This window comes from Ranitomeya variabilis, chromosome 2 (assembly GCF_051348905.1).
Source record: "Ranitomeya variabilis isolate aRanVar5 chromosome 2, aRanVar5.hap1, whole genome shotgun sequence".
Classification (NCBI taxonomy): Eukaryota; Metazoa; Chordata; class Amphibia; order Anura; family Dendrobatidae; genus Ranitomeya; species Ranitomeya variabilis.
The window spans coordinates 387521854-387538673 of record NC_135233.1 but is presented as its reverse complement, the minus strand read 5'-3'; the positions used below and the strand labels follow the sequence as shown (position 1 = coordinate 387538673).

General features: G+C 48.0%; 1 protein-coding gene and 1 long non-coding RNA gene across 7 annotated transcripts in view; one reads left to right on the top strand and one right to left on the bottom strand.

The window, feature by feature from the left end:
- LOC143806239 (uncharacterized) overlaps positions 1-16820 on the top strand; it is a 36225-nt gene that overhangs the window by 2708 nt on the left and 16697 nt on the right. The window lies entirely within an intron of this gene.
- The window catches only part of GIPR (gastric inhibitory polypeptide receptor), a 117226-nt gene continuing 112316 nt past the window's right edge, over positions 11911-16820 (bottom strand). For 4 of the 6 annotated variants that reach the window (XM_077286398.1, XM_077286397.1, XM_077286399.1 and 1 more), the window contains 4 exons: positions 16590-16678; positions 13035-13173; positions 12203-12244; positions 11911-12129 (listed from right to left, as the gene is read on the bottom strand). In XM_077286398.1, coding sequence (XP_077142513.1) covers positions 12010-12129; positions 12203-12244; positions 13035-13173; positions 16590-16678 — 390 coding nt within the window. In that variant the 3' untranslated portion in view covers positions 11911-12009. The remainder of the gene's footprint in view (positions 12130-12202; positions 12245-13034; positions 13174-16589; positions 16679-16820) is intronic. The other 2 variants (XM_077286400.1, XM_077286401.1) reach the window with 2 other exon arrangements.

Genomic DNA, 16820 nt, shown 5'->3' with positions numbered 1-16820 from the left:
CTGTGATCAGGGAGACAGAAATGTATTGCCACAGGTAAATCCATTTTTTCTCTCACTGTGTGTCAATGAGAGTTCATCCTTGTTCTCAGTTTCTGCCGTCTCCCCCACATCCAGACCCCCAGTTGGACATTTAGTACAAATGATTAGGTACACCACATTAGGAGTAACGCAGCTGAAAGTACCTGGGATCTTGTAGTCCTGATGTGAGTTGGGGATCTTTGTTTTGTCCGTGGTCATTATACATGGACAGGTTTTACATTATTTCTGGTTGCAGGGAAAGGTTCCTGCAGCTGTTGGAGAGGACAGGGCGCTTCTGACAATTATGCTTCTTAGATTTGGGGGCTGTCTAAAACACAGTAGTGGGGGGTCTGGAAACATGGATTGTAATCGGGTATCTTTTTGTAGTAAATGTTGTCGTTTCCATTCAGCTCCCCTTAACACCTCCAGATTTGGGTTGTAGGTGACTACGGGTTTGCCACGACAGAGAGGAGCTAGAAGACCGCAGCTTCTGATTTTTCCTCCTGCACTGGTTAGAAACACTTAACCTTCTTATGAAATAGTGTTAATATCTTTTGGCAGTGCAGGAGTTTATCTGCTCAGTTGAGAGCTCCTGTATCTAAAGGTACCTTCACACTAAGCGACTTTACAACGATATCTCTAGCGATGACGTTGCAGCGTCCTGGCTAGCGATATCGTTGTGTTTGACACGCAGCAGCGATCAGGATCCCGCTGTGAGATTGCTGGTCGTTGCTGAAAGTCCAGAACTTTATTTCTTCGCTGGATCTCCCGCAGACATCGCTGGATCGGTGTGTGTGACACCGATCCAGCGATGTCTTCACTGGTAACCAGGGTAAACATTGGGTTACTAAGCGCAGGGCCGCGCTTAGTAACCCGATGTTTACCCTGGTTACCAGGGGACTTCGGCATAGTTGGTCGCTGGAGAGCTGTCTGTGTGACAGCTCTCCAGCGACCACACAGCGACTAAACAGCGACGCTGCAGCGATTGGCATCGTTGTCTGTATTGCTGCAGCGTCGCTTAGTGTGAAGGTACCTTTAGTCTCTCAGCTGTGCACTGTTAGCCCCTCCTATCTCCTATATAATCTGGGCCCTGGCTAGCACTCATTGTCAGAGAGATAGCTTATGTTGCATGGCTGGAGCTTGTTGCTGGTGGTTATTGGAGAAGGCGCTGGGTGGATTTATCTGTGACTGTAGATTGGTTTTGAGAGTGTGATAATTTCCTTTCTTCTTCTTCTACTTTGGTTTAACATCATCCTAAACTTCCCGGTACAATCCTCTGTTGTATGTGTGAGTATTGTGGTAGATCAGCTCAGTCAGCTGTACACAGAGGTAGACACGGGAACACTGCCTCCTTAAGAACTTCCTTTAGGTTATTATAGTCAGCATAAACCAAGGTGAAGTAAAACAAACACAACCCTCTGGGCAAAATAGGAAAACAAAACAAAATGGTAATACAAAGCACAGTCCATCTGGTAGCGGGGTTACTACCACTCACAGCAGAACACACACGGTTCAGGTTGGTTCCAGCATAACCACTTCTCTGGAGTGTTCCTCTCCATACGCTGAACCCCGATGGCCTCTCGAGGCCAGCTATTTAAGCCCCAGACCACATCCTGGGGTGGAGATAAGGTGGACAACCTCCCACCCACTCTATGGTTGTGCACAAAGAAAACAGCACATTCAATAAAATAGCTGTTAACCACTCACAGCACTTATTGCGCTGGAGGAAAATCTCTGGGTTTCACATCACTGACGCCATTAAGCACAGTGAAACATATGTCCCCTTCAGCACTTCACCAGTGACTTTATCACAGTATATTTGTATGTTTTGTATTTTTCGTCACTCCTGTTCGTATTACCTTATTAGTCTGGTTGGTGTATCAAGGTACACTACTACTCCCCTCTTCCCTGGGTGGGAAAAGGGTACAGACTGAGGGCAGATTCAAGAAATAAGGCAAGGTATGTGGCCTCGGCATCTTCACCATCAGAAGTAATCCAGGGTACAGGTCGAGCTAGGGCGTCCCTAGCGTTAGGGACAGGGTAGGAGCCCTTGGTCCCGGGACACCTGACAACAGAGTTGTGACAGGTTGCTCTTGTAATCTGGTTTTCAATAGTTCTTAGATGGTAGCCGATTCAAAAAGGCCTTTCTGAGGCCATCAAGGTGTTTGTCTCCTTCTGTAGGGTTGGACATATCTGATTGCTTCTGATGGCTTCGCTGTAGACAATACAGGTTTTTTTACATGTTTTGGATGGAAACTGTCCCATTTAAGGTATGTTAGACGGTCGATTGTCTTCTGTTACAGGGATGTCTCTATTTCATTGTTATGCAGCTTAATGATGGTGTCCAAAAACTTAATGTCAGTACAGAAGTAGTTGAGTGTTAAGTTGATGGTGGGATGAAATTGATTAAACTGTTCATGGAATGTCTTTAGCTTTTGGTCTGACTTCGCCTAGATGATTAAAATATTGTCAATATAACGGTAGTAGGCCAGAGGCCTGATGGGACATGAGGATAAAAAGTCACTTTCAAGTTTGGCCATGAAAAGATTTGCATACTGTGGAGCCATTTTACTTCCTATTGTTGTTCAAGGTTCCTGTAGATATATCTCGTTATCAAATTCAAAGTAATTGTGGGTGATTTCCAAATTGGGGAGAACCCCAAATAAACCCTCACTAGAAGACCATAAAATTTAACTTTTATTTCTATTAATAAAAATAAAGTTTATACAGTGGGTGCAGAAAGTATTAGACCCCCTTAAATTTTTCACTTTTTGTTTCATTGCAGCCATTTGGTAAATTCAAAAAAGTTCATTTTCTTCTCATTAATGTACACTGTGCACCCCATCTTGACAGAAAAAAAACAGAAATGTAGAAATGTTTGCAAATTTATTAAAAAAGAAAAACTGAAATATCACATGGTCATAAGTCTTCAGACCCTTTGCTCAGTATTGAGTAGAAGCCCCTTTTGAGCTAGTACAGCCATGAGTCTTCTTGGGAATGATGCAACAAGTTTTTCACCCCTGGATTTGGGGATCCTCGGCCATACTTCCTTGCAGATCCTCTCCAGTTCCGTCAGGTTGAATGGTGAACGTTGATGCCATTTTCAGGTCTCTCTAGAGATGCTCAGTTGGGTTTAGGTCAGGGCTCTGGCTAGGCCAGTCAGGAATGGTCACAGACTTGTTCTGAAGCCGCTCCTTTGTTATTTTAACTGTGTGCTTAGGGTCATTGTCTTGTTGGAAGGTGAACTTTTGGCCAAGTCTGAGGTCCAGAGCACTCTGGAAGAGGTTTTCATCCACGATATCTTTGTACTTGGCCGCATTCATGTTTCCTTCAATGACAACCAGTCGTCCTGTCCCTGCAGCTGAAAAACACCCCCATAGCATGATGCTGCCACCACCATGTTTCACTGTTGGGATTGTACTGGGCAGGTGATGAGCAGTGCCTGGTTTTCTCCACTCTTACCACTTAGAATTATCACCAAAAAGGTCTCTCTTCATCTCATCAGATCAGAGAATCTTATTTCTCATAGTCTGGGAGTCCTTCATGTGTTTTTTAGCAAACGCTATGTGGGCTTTCATATGTCTTGCACTGAGGAGAGGCTTCCGTCGGGCCGCTCTGCCATAAAGGCCCGACTGGTGGAGGGCTGCAGTGATAGTTGACTTTGTTGAACTTTCTCCCATTTCCCTACTGCATCTCTGGAGCTCAGTCACAGTGATCTTGGGGGTTCTTCTTTACGTCTCTCACCAAGGCTCTTCTCCCTCAGTTTGGCTGGATGGCCAGGTCTAGGAAGACTTCTGGTGGTCCCAAACTTCTTCCATTTAAGGATTATGGAGGCCACTGTGCTCTTAGGAACCTTGAGTACTGCAGAAATTCTGTTGTAACCTTGGCCAGATCTCTGCCTTGCCATAATTCTGTCTCTGAGCTCCTTGGCCAGTTCCTTTGGCCTCATGATTCTCATTTGGTCTGACATGCACTGTGAGCTGTGAGGTCTTATATAGACAGGTGTGCGCCTTCCCAAATCAAGTCCTATCAGTTTAATTATACACAGATGGACTCCATTGAAGGAGTAGAACCATCTCAAGGAGGATCACAAGGAAATGGACAGCATGTGACTTAAATATGAGTGTCTGAGCAGAGGGTCTGAAGACTTATGACCATGTGATATTTCAGGTTTTCTTTTTTAATAATTTTGCAAAAATTTCTACATTTCTGTTTTTTTTTTCAGTCAAGATGGGGTGCAGAGTGTACAGTACATTAATGAGAAAAAAATGAACTTTTTTTGAATTTACCAAATGGCTGCAATGAAACAAAGAGTGAAAAATGTAAAGGGGTCTGAATACTTTCCATACTCACTGTATATTTACAGTATATTAAGGTCACCGGATCTCCACCGTTATAATGAATCTTCCCCAGCATTGGAGCAAATCCTAAAATCTCCACATAAAGCCGAGTAAATAGTGAAGTTATAACCCTGATCCCGCAGCCTCCTCCCCTGCAGAAGAGGTCAATGATAGGATTAGAGGAATGGAGTGTGAGCCCTGAGGGACAAGCGGCTAAATCCCAGCAAAGGTCATGGGACAATTGCAGGATTAACCAAGCAAACCTGAGAGTGATAGAAGCTCATCAGCACCAACCACATACAGGGGCCACGGACCCTCCAGACTGGAGATCAGACCCGCAGCTGAGACTGGTCCGCTGTGCGGATGTAAATGTCTGTGGAGGGTCTCAGCACTGGAGATTTGGGATCAGGGACAAGTTAGTTCATTTCTTTTCACTCATCTTATTGAAGAACGCTAGAATTCAGTATCTGGCCTGTAATAGCTGATAACAGAGAGTATATTGTTGTTCAGTCAGTTTTCTTATACTTAGTATATACTATTTTTCTGGCTTGAACGCCTCGCCCTTCACCATGCTGTGATTTTAATTACATCCATACACAGTTGGTTCTGAGCTCCCTATAAAAGCAGGCTTTACCATGTTATTAGCCATAGGTAAGTGTTCACACTAGGCAGTCAGCTCAGTTACCCATCCGATCTGAGATCACCTTGACGTTTTGGTGGATGGGCTCACAACGTTTGGCCAAATATTGTGCTAAGAATCTCATGTGTTTTTTCATAAATTTCCCTAGCCATTATGCTATTCACATTTCATATATTGCACATTTCCTTGTCTTAGCACAGTAAATTTTGAGTGCAGCCATTGATCTATTTGCTATATGACTTTTTTTGGTTATGCACCAGTTCAGATTATACTGTTGTTCAGTCAGTTTTCTTATACTTAGTATATCCATCATAAAGGGCATAAGGCAGGTTATATCAGCATAGTATCTACTATATAATTGTCTAAGGGTCACGTCCATCTGTCTGTCCTTCTGTCTTTCTTTCTGTCACGGATATTCATTGGTCGCGGCCTCTTTCTGTCATGGAATCCAAGTCGCTGATTGGTCTCGTCAGCTGCCTGTCATGGCTGCCGCGACCAATCAGCGACGGCCACAGTCCGATTAGTCCCTCCCTACTCCCCTGCAGTCAGCGCCCGGCGCCCGCTCCATACTCCCCGCAGTCACCGCTCACACAGGGTTAATGCCAGCGGTAACGCCGCTATTAACCCTGTGTGACCAAGTTTTTACTACTGATGCTCCCTATGCAGCATCAATAGTAAAAAAATCTAATGTTAAAAATAATTAAAAAAATAAAAAATCATTATATACTCACCTTCCGCCGGCAGGTTTCGGTGGCAAGGATGGTTTGTGCGAAGGACCTGTCATGACGTCACGGTCATGTGACTGCGACGTCATCACAGGCCCTGCGCGAGAAGGACCTGCCATGATGTCACGGTCATGTGACCGTTACGTCATGGCAGGTCCTTCTCGCGCAGGCGCGAAGAAGCTGCGGTACCATGGGACAGGCAGGGACAGCGTCAGGAGCAGGTGAGTATTTCATATTCACCTGTCCGCGTTCCATCCGCCGCTCCGTCTTCCCGTCCTCTTGCAGTGACTGTGTAGGTCAGAGGGCGCGATGACGTATTAGTGTGCGCGCCGCCCTCTGCCTGAACAGTCAGTGCCGAGAAACGGGATTCTGAGGAGCAGCGACGAGAGGTGAGTATGTTTTTTTTTTTTTTTTATTATTGCAGCAGCAGCATTACATGTGGCACAATGCTGTATGGAGCGTCTATGGGGCCATAAAGAACTGCATGGAGCATTATATGGAGCATCTATGGGGCCATAACTGCTTGGAGCATTATATGGGGCATCTATGGGGCCATAACTGCATGGAGCATTATATGGGGCATCTATGGGGCATAACTGCATGGAGCATTATATGGGACATCTATGGGGCCATAACTGCATGGAGCATTATATGGGGCATCTATGGGGCATAACTGCATGGAGCATTATATGGGACATCTATGGGGCCATAACTGCATGGAGCATTATATGGGGCATCTATGGGGCATAACTGCATGGAGCATTATATGGGACATCTATGGGGCCATAACTGCATGGAGCATTATATGGGACATCTATGGGGCCATAACTGCATGGAGCATTATATGGGGCATCTATGGGGCATAACTGCATGGAGCATTATAAGGAGAATCTATGGGGCCATACCTGCATGGAGCATTATATGGGGCATCTATGGGGCCATAACTGCATGGAGCATTATATTGGGCATCTATGGGGCCATAACTGCATGGAGAATTATATGGGGCATCTATGGGGCCATAAAGAACTGCATGGAGCATTATATGGGGCATCTATGGGGCCATAACTGCATGGAGCATTATATGGGGCATCTATGGAGCCATAACTGCATGGAGCATTATATGGGGCATCTATGGGGCCATAACTGCATGGAGCATTATACTACGTGACTGGGCAAAATACTACATGACTGGGCAATATACTACGTGACTGGGCAATATACTACGTGACTGGGCAAAATACTACGTGACTGGGCAATATACTACGTGACTGGGCAATATACTACGTGACTGGGCAAAATACTACGTGACTGGGCAATATACTACGTGACTGGGCAATATACTACGTGGACATGCATATTCTAGAATACCCGATGCGTTAGAATCAGGCCACCATCTAGTTCAGACATAAATATCATATTTTTAACCCGTTAACCCTTAGTATCTGACACCGTGACTCCAATCTTAGTATCTGACACCCTGACTCCAAAGTTCGTATCTGACACCCTGACATCAAACATTAAGCCTCATGCAGGCGCTTTACTTTTTCTATGTGATAAATACAGGCCGGCCTTCATCACTGTTTGTTCCGTGCTTCCGCTTTTACCTTCAGCGTTTTCTTGAATGTCAGGAAAAGAAAAATTGCCCATTACAATTCTAAAACCAGACAGTGAACAGATGGCATCCATGATTGTCACTGACCTTCTTGTATGGCAAATTTTGACTAGTGACTTGGATGAAAAACAGAAATATCTCCATTATGGTTTTGAGTACACAAGGTTTGCAAAAAAACACGGCCATGTGAACAGCTCCATAGTCTACAATGGATCGGTGCGAATGTGAAGAACGAGCATCTAATGGCGGAAATATGCAGACTTCCATCATTAGAATCGTACTCTTGTATCCACAAACTCTGACACCATCATTAGTATCTGACACCCTGACTCCTGTATGTTACACCCTGACTCCTGTATCTGACACCCTGGCTCCTGCTATTGTTATCTGACACCCTGACTCCTGTATCTGACACCCTGGCTCCTGCTATTGTTATCTGACACCCTGACTCCTGTATCTGAAACCCTAGCTCCTGCTATTGTTATCTGACACCCTGACTCCTGTATCTGACACCATGGCTCCTGCTATTGTTATCTGAAACCCTGACTCTTGTATCTGACACCCTGACTCTTGTACAGTATGTGACAACCTGGATCCTGCTATTGTTATCTGACACCCTGACTCCTGTATCTGACATCCTGACTCTTGTGACAGCCTGGATCCTGCTATTGTTATTGGACACCCTGACTCCTGTATCTGACACCCTGGCTCCTGCTATTGTTATCTGACACCCTGACTCCTGTATGTGAAAGCCTGGATCCTGCTATTGTTATCTGACACCCTGACTCCTGTATCTGACATCCTGACTCTTGTATGTGACAGCCTGGATCCTGCTATTGTTATCTGACACCATGACTCCTGTATCTGACACCCTGGCTCCTGCTATTGTTATCTGAAACCCTGACTCCTGTATCTGACACACTGACTCTTGTATGTGACAGCCTGGATACTGCTATTGTTATGACACCCTGACTCCTGTATCTGACATCCTGACTCTTGTATGTGACAGCCTGGATCCTGCTATTGTTATCTGACACCCTGACTCCTGTATCTGACACCATGGCTCCTGCTATTGTTGTCTGAAACCCTGACTCCTGTACCTGACACCCTGACTCTTGTATGTGACAGCCTGGATCCTGCTATTGTTATCTGACACCCTGACTCCTGTATCTGACATCCTGACTCTTGTATGTGACAGCCTGGCTCCTGCTATTGTTACCTGACACCCTGGTTTTGTCCTGATGAAGAGGTCCTGTGTAACCTCAAAACGCGTTGACTTTTAAACCTGTTTATATAAAAACAGCAGCACATGAGTGATACCTCTGTTTTCATCTCTGTTTCTTAACCGGTATCTGTGCAGCAGCTGTTATATGCCCGTTATGTGTAGCCATTCAGCAACCTAACAAGGTGAGTCTATACTGACACCCCATTGTCACCGGATAAGACCCTATTACGCTTTTTTCTTTCCCAGTTTCTTCCTTCCGCTATCTGACACGATGACTCCTGTATCTGACACCGGCTCCTACTATTGTTATCTGACACCCTGGCTCCTGTATGTTACACACTAGTTCCTGCTATTGTTATCTGACTCCCTGACTCCTGTATTCGACACCCTGACTCTTGTACATGACACCCTGGCTCCTGCTATTGTTATCTGACACCTGTATCTGACACCCTGGCTACTACTATTGTTATCCAACACCCTGGCTACTGTATGTGACACCCTGGTTCCTACAATTATCTGACACCCTGACTCTTGTACATGACACCCTGACTCCTGCAATTGTTATCTGACAGGCTGACTCCTGGCAACCTGGCTCCTACTATTGTTATCTGACACCCTGGTTCCTGCTATTGTTATCTGACACCCTGACTCTTGTACGTGACACCCTGACTCCTGTATGTGATATCCTGGTTCCTACTATTGTTATCTGACACCATAACTCCTGTATTTGACACCCTGACTCTTTTGCGTGAGACCCTGGCTCCTGCTATCTGACACCCTGACTCCTGTATCTGACACCCTGACTCTTGTACATGACACCTTGGCTCATGCTATTATATGACACCCTGACTCCTGTATCTGACACCCTGGCTCCTACTATTGTTATCTGATACCTGTATGTTACACCCTGGTTCCCGATATGATTATCTGACACCCTGACTCCTGCATCTGACACCCTGGCCCCTACTATTGTTATCTGACACCCTGGCTCCTGTATGTGATACCCTGATTCCTGCTATTGTTATGACACCCTGACTCTTGTGAGACCCTGGCTCCTGCTATGGTTATCTGACACCCTGACTTCTTTATCTGACACCCTGGCGCCTACTATTGTTATGATACCTGTATGTTACACCCTGGTTCCCGATATGATTATCTGACACCCTGACTCCTGCATCTGACACCCTGGCCCCTACTATTGTTATCTGACACCCTGGCTCCTGTATGTGATACCCTGATTCCTGCTATTGTTATGACACCCTGACTCTTGTGAGACCCTGGCTCCTGCTATCTGACATCATGTATCTGACACCCTGACTCTTGTACATGACACCATGACTCTTGTATCTGACACCCTGGCCCCTACTATTGTTATCTAACACCCTGGCTCCTGTATGTGACACCCTGGTTCCTGCTATTATTATCTGACGCCCTGACTCCTGTATCCGACACCCTGGCTCCTGCTATTGTTATCTGACACCCTGGTTTTGTCCAGCTTTTGTCCTAATGAAGAGGTCCTGCGTGACCTCAAAAGGCGTTGACTCTTAAGCCTGTTTATATATAAAAAAAATTGTATTTCACTGATAATTCGCCATCAGCAGCGCATGAGTGATACCTCCACTTTCATCTCTATATTCACCCTTTTCCTGACACCCCATTGTCACCGGATAAGACCCTTTTTTCTTTCTCAGTTTCTTCCTTCTGTTATCTGACACCCCGACTCCTGTATCTGATACCCTGGCTCCTACTATTGCTATCTGACACCCTGGCTCCTGAATGTGACACCCTGGCTCCTACTATTGTTATCTGACTCCTGTATCTGACACCCCAACTCTTGTATGTGACACCCTAGCTCCTGCTATTGCTATCTGACACCCTGACTACTGTATCTGACACCCTGACTCTTGTACATGACACCCTGGCACCTGCTATTGTTATCTGACACCCTGACTCCTGTATCTGACATCCTGGCTCCTAGTAATGTTATCTGACACCCTGGCTCCTGTATGTTCACCCTGGTTCCTGCTATTGTTATCTGACACCCTGACCCCTGTATACAACACCCGGATTCTTGTACTTGACACCCCGGGTCCTGCTATTGTTATATGACACTCTGACTCCTGTATCTGACACCCTGGCTCCTGCTATTATTTGACACCTGCATGTGACACCTTGGCTTCTACTATTGTTATTAGTGATGAGCGAGTATACTCGTTGCTCAGGTGGTCTCCGAGTATTTGTAAGTGCTTGGAGTATTATTTTTCGTTGCCTCAGCTGCATGATTTACAGCTGATAGACAGCTTGAATACATGTGGGGATTCCCTAGCAAACAGGCAACCCCCACATGTACTCAAGTTGGCTAGCAGCCGTAAATCATGCAGCTGCGTCAACAAAAACTAAATCTCTGAGCAGTTACAAATACTCGGGAGACCACCCGAGCGTGCTCAGGAAAACCCGAGCTCATCACTAATTGTTATCTGACACCCTGGCTCCTACTATTGTTATCTGACACCCTCGCTCCGGTATGTGACACCCTAGTTGCTGCTATTATTATCTGACCAGGGCTGTGGAGTCGGAGTCGTGGAGTCGGAGCTCATTTTGGTGGAGTCGGTGTAATGGAAATTGATTGTTATCTGACACCCTAACTCTTGTGCGTGACACCCTGGCTACTGCTATTGTTATCTGACATCCTGACTCCTGTATGTGACACCCTGGCTCCTGCTATTGTTATCTGACATCCTGAGTCCCGCATGTGACACCCTGGTTCCTGCTATTGAGATCTGACACCCTGGCTCCTGTATGTGACACCCTGGCTCCTGCAATTGTTATAGGGCATCCTGACTCCTGTATGTGACACCCTGGTTCCTGCTATTGGTCTGACACCCTGGCTCCTGAACCTGACACCCTGGCTCCTGCTATTGTTATCTGACATGCTGACACATGAATCTGACACCCTGGCTCCTACTATTGTTATCTGACACCCTGACTCTTGTATGTGACACCATGGCTCTTGCTATTGTTATTTGACACCCTGACTCTTGTATCTGACACTCTGGCTCCTACTATTGTTATCTGACACCCTGGCTCCTGAAACTGACACAGTGGCTCCTGTTATTTCTATCTGACACTCTGACTCCTGTATCTGACGCCCTGGCTCCTTCTATTGCTATCTGACACCCTGACTCTTGTACATGACACCATGGCTCTTGCTATTGTTATCTGACACCCTGACTCCTGTATCTGACACCCTGGCTCCTTCTATTGTTATGTGACACCCTGGCTCTGGTCACTGGTGTCTGACACGGGTGATTTGTGTGAACGCAAGGTGAATATTAATCACTCGTTGCTCGCTGTGTTGTACCAGACTTTACTGCAGACCGGCCATACAAGCAATAAATAATTGGGAGGAGGATTTTCTGGGCCCCTGGATATTCTGGGCCCCGGAATTTTCAGACTTCAGGTTCCCGGCAGCGTGGTCTCTTCTGGGAGGGAGGGTGCAGGGATCTGGGAGCGCACGAGTGTTCTCCTCTGAATGTGTCCTGTAGCTTCCTGCGCAACTCGGCCTGAACCTGGCAGAGAAGAACATGAGAGGCTGGAGGGGCCGTGGGGAAATGAGGGTCAGGGCAAGATGGGGGCTCTCACCTCCTTATTGCAGATACAGTACAGCACAGCCACCAGCAGCCCCTGCAGGAGACACAACAACACATCATTGTGGTGTGGGGTCTGCAGAGCTGTGAAAAAGTATTCACCCACCTCTCCATCATTACTTCTATGGCACAAAGGACACATATCAGGAGAACCAGTGGTCCGGCCCTGCCCCCTCACAGATGAGCCCCTCGGAGATGAGGACAGATTACTCAGCAAACGGCACAATGCACCGCCATATATAACGAGAATCACAGTCAGCAGCACCGAAGGTGGCTCCAGGATCATAGGGGCCCTTGAGTTCCCGTGGTCCCTCATTTTTAAATTTTCCTCTTCACCTTACAAAATTAATAACATTTTACCTATTTCCTATTAAGTTGTGTACAAACAATAGCAGACACGGGGGTCTTCAGTGGGCTCCGGGCTGCCATGACAATGCCATCAGCACCTCACAATTATGTTGCCGCTGTAGGGCAGCTCACAATGGAGCTTGCTCTGATCACAGCAGTTAGACTCAAGTGTCAGCTGTATAACACAGCCGTCTCCTGGACTGTACCGAACAGGATCAGCTCCGGAGCCCGCACAATACAAGAGTGCACATATCGGCCGTACATGTACTGGCAGAGACGGGCCACCCAGGTGCAGGCGTCAGTGACACTTGCCCAGGTTAGCTGGGTGCTGGCGTACATTTTTTCTTCACCAGCTGCAAAATGAATTAAGGTCTGTGCCGAAAACTGATTTAAAAAAAGCTGCCACAATGGCAATAACAGAGGGATTGCAGAGGGGGTGAAAACCTTCCCTCCCGGGCAGAAGGGCAGGTGTGTCGTACATGGACGGAGCTGAGCAGGAGTTCCAGGCCCAGTTTGCTGTATCGCACTCGGCCCGTCGCACTTTCCTCAGGAATAAGGTTGAAAATGGCTTCATGGATCCCAAGGAGCGGAATCAGCGTCAGGGTGGACTTGGCCAGCCTGCGGAGCAGAGCGAGAAGTTCTAAGACACTCTGGCTTTATGAAGAGATGCTCTGCAGGGGATGATGCTCTGCAGGTTGGGATCTAAATTGTGCAGGGGATGATGCTCTGCAGGCAGGGTTCTGTATTGTGCAGGGGATGATGCTCTGCAGGTAGGGTTCTGTATTGTGCAGGGGATGATGCTCTGTAAGGACTGGTAGTGATGAGCGAGTATACTCGTTGCTCGGGTGGTCTCCGAGTATTTTTTAGTGCTCGGAGATTTAGTTTTCCTCACCTCAGCTGCATGATTTACAGCTACTAGCCAGCCTGAGTACATATGGGGGTTGCCTTGTTGCTAGGGAATCGCCACATGCAATCAAGCTGTCTAGTAGCCGTAAATCATGCAGCTGAAGCGAGGAAAACTAAATCTCTGAGCAGTCATAAATACTCGGAGACCACTCGAGCGTGCTCTGGAAAACCGGAGCAACGAGTATACTCGCTCATCACTAGTAAGGAGGTATCCTGTATTGTGCAGGGGATGATGCTCTGCAGGCTGGGTTCTGTATTGTGCAGGGGATGATGCTCTGCAGGCTGGGTTCTGTATTGTGCAGGGGATGATGCTCTGCAGGCTGGGTTCTGTATTGTGCAGGGGAGGATGCTCTGAAGGCTGGGTTCTGTATTGTGCAGGGGAGGATGCTCTGCAGGCTGGGTTCTGTATTGTGCAGGGGATGATGCTCTGCAGGCTGGGTTCTGTATTGTGCAGGGGATGATGCTCTGCAGGCTGGGTTCTGTATTGTGCAGGGGATGATGCTCTGCAGGCTGGGTTCTGTATTGTGCAGGGGAGGATGCTCTGAAGGCTGGGTTCTGTATTGTGCAGGGGATGATGCTCTGCAGGCTGGGTTCTGTATTGTGCAGGGGATGATGCTCTGCAGGCTGGGTTCTGTATTATGCAGGAGATGATGCTCTGCCGGCTGGGTTCTGTATTGTGCAGGGGATGATGCTCTGCAGGCTGGGTTCTGTATTGTGCAGGGGATGATGCTCTGCAGGCTGGGTTCTGTATTGTGCAGGGGACGATGCTCTGAAGGCTGGGTTCTGTATTGTGCAGGGGAGGATGCTCTGCAGGCTGGGTTCTGTATTGTGCAGGGGATGATGCTCTGCAGGCTGGGTTCTGTATTGTGCAGGGGATGATGCTCTGCAGGCTGGGTTCTGTATTGTGCAGGGGATGATGCTCTGCAGGCTGGGTTCTGTATTGTGCAGGGGAGGATGCTCTGAAGGCTGGGTTCTGTATTGTGCAGGGGAGGATGCTCTGCAGGCTGGGTTCTGTATTGTGCAGGGGATGATGCTCTGCAGGCTGGGTTCTGTATTGTGCAGGGGATGATGCTCTGCAGGCTGGGTTCTGTATTGTGCAGGGGATGATGCTCTGCAGGCTGGGTTCTGTATTGTGCAGGGGAGGATGCTCTGAAGGCTGGGTTCTGTATTGTGCAGGGGATGATGCTCTGCAGGCTGGGTTCTGTATTGTGCAGGGGATGATGCTCTGCAGGCTGGGTTCTGTATTATGCAGGAGATGATGCTCTGCCGGCTGGGTTCTGTATTGTGCAGGGGATGATGCTCTGCAGGCTGGGTTCTGTATTGTGCAGGGGATGATGCTCTGCAGGCTGGGTTCTGTATTGTGCAGGGGACGATGCTCTGAAGGCTGGGTTCTGTATTGTGCAGGGGAGGATGCTCTGCAGGCTGGGTTCTGTATTGTGCAGGGGATGATGCTCTGCAGGCTGGGTTCTGTATTGTGCAGGGGATGATGCTCTGCAGGCTGGGTTCTGTATTGTGCAGAGGATGATGCTTTGCAGGCTGGGTTCTGTATTGTGCAGGGGATGATGCTCTGCAGGCTGGGTTCTGTATTGTGCAGGGGATGATGCTCTGCAGGCTGGGTTCTGTATTGTGCAGAGGAGGATGCTCTGCAGGCTGGGTTCTGTATTGTGCAGGGGATGATGCTCTGCAGGCTGGGTTCTGTATTGTGCAGGGGATGATGCTCTGCAGGCTGGGTTCTGTATTGTGCAGGGGATGATGCTCTGCAGGCTGGGTTCTGTATTGTGCAGGGGATGATGCTCTGCAGACTGGGTTCTGTATTGTGCAGGGGATGATGCTCTGCAGGCTGGGTTCTGTATTGTGCAGGGGATGATGCTCTGAAGGCTGGGTTCTGTATTGTGCAGGGGATGATGCTCTGCAGGCTGGGTTCTGTATTGTGCAGAGGAGGATGCTCTGCAGGCTGGGTTCTGTATTGTGCAGGGGATGACGCTCTGCAGGCTGGGTTCTGTATTGTGCAGGGGATGATGCTCTGCAGGCTGGGTTCTGTATTGTGCAGGGGATGATGCTCTGCAGGCTGGGTTCTCTATTGTGCAGGGGATGATGCTCTGAAGGCTGGGTTCTGTATTGCGCAGGGGATGATGCTCTGCAGGCTGGGTTCTGTATTGTGCAGAGGAGGATGCTCTGCAGGCTGGGTTCTGTATTGTGCAGTGGATGATGCTCTCCAGGCTGGGTTCTGTATTGTGCAGGGGATGATGCTCTGCTGGCTGGGTTCTGTATTGCGCAGGGGATGATGCTCTGCAGACTGGGTTCTGTATTATGCAGGGGATGATGCTCTGCAGACTGGGTTCTGTATTGTGCAGGGGATGATGCTCTGCAGGCTGGGTTCTGTATTGTGCAGGGGATAATGCTCTGCAGGCTGGGATCTGTATTGTGCAGGGGATGATGCTCTGCTGGCTGGGTTCTGTATTGTGCAGGGGATGATGCTCTGCAGGCTGGGTTCTGTATTGTGCAGGGAATTATGTTCTGCAGGCTGGGTTCTGTATTGTGCAGGGGATAATGCTCTGCAGGCTGGGTTCTGTATTGTGCAGGGGATGATGCTCTGCAGGCTGGGTTCTTTATTGTGCAGGGGATGATGCTTTGCAGGCTGGGTTCTGTATTGTGCAGGGGATGATGCTCTGCAGGCTGGGTTCTGTATTGTGTTGGGGATAATGCTGTGCAGGCTGGGTTCTGTATTGTGCAGGGGATGATGCTCTGCAGGCTGGGTTCTTTATTGTGCAGGGGATGATGCTTTGCAGGCTGGGTTCTGTATTGTGCAGGGGATGATGCTCTGCAGGCTGGGTTCTGTATTTTGTTGGGGATGATGCTCTGCAGGCTGGGTTCTGTATTGTGTTGGGGAGGATGCTCTGCAGGCTGGGTTCTGTATTGTGCAGGGGAGGATGCTCTGCAGGCTGGGTTCTGTATTGTGCAGGGGAGGATGCTCTGCAGGCTGGGTTCTGTATTGTGCAGGGGAGGATGCTCTGCAGGCTGGGTTCTGTATTGTGCAGGGGAGGATGCTCTGCAGGCTGGGTTCTGTATTGTGCAGGGGAGGATGCTCTGTGAAATGGTTTTTAGGATGCAATGCTCTGCACTATCACCTGTACTTGCGATCACTTCTCCTCATCTGATTGGCTCGTAGTTTCAGGACCAGGATGCGCACTATACGCAGGAAGATGATGAAGTTCACCTGATGACATCACAGAAGAGGATCCAATCAGAACTGTGCACTGTGGACTAGAAATAGGATTATCTGGAAACGATCAGGTCCCATCGATGGCGGATTACAGGAGGGAAGACGCCCGCATCCCAAAAATGCACAAAAGCCATAA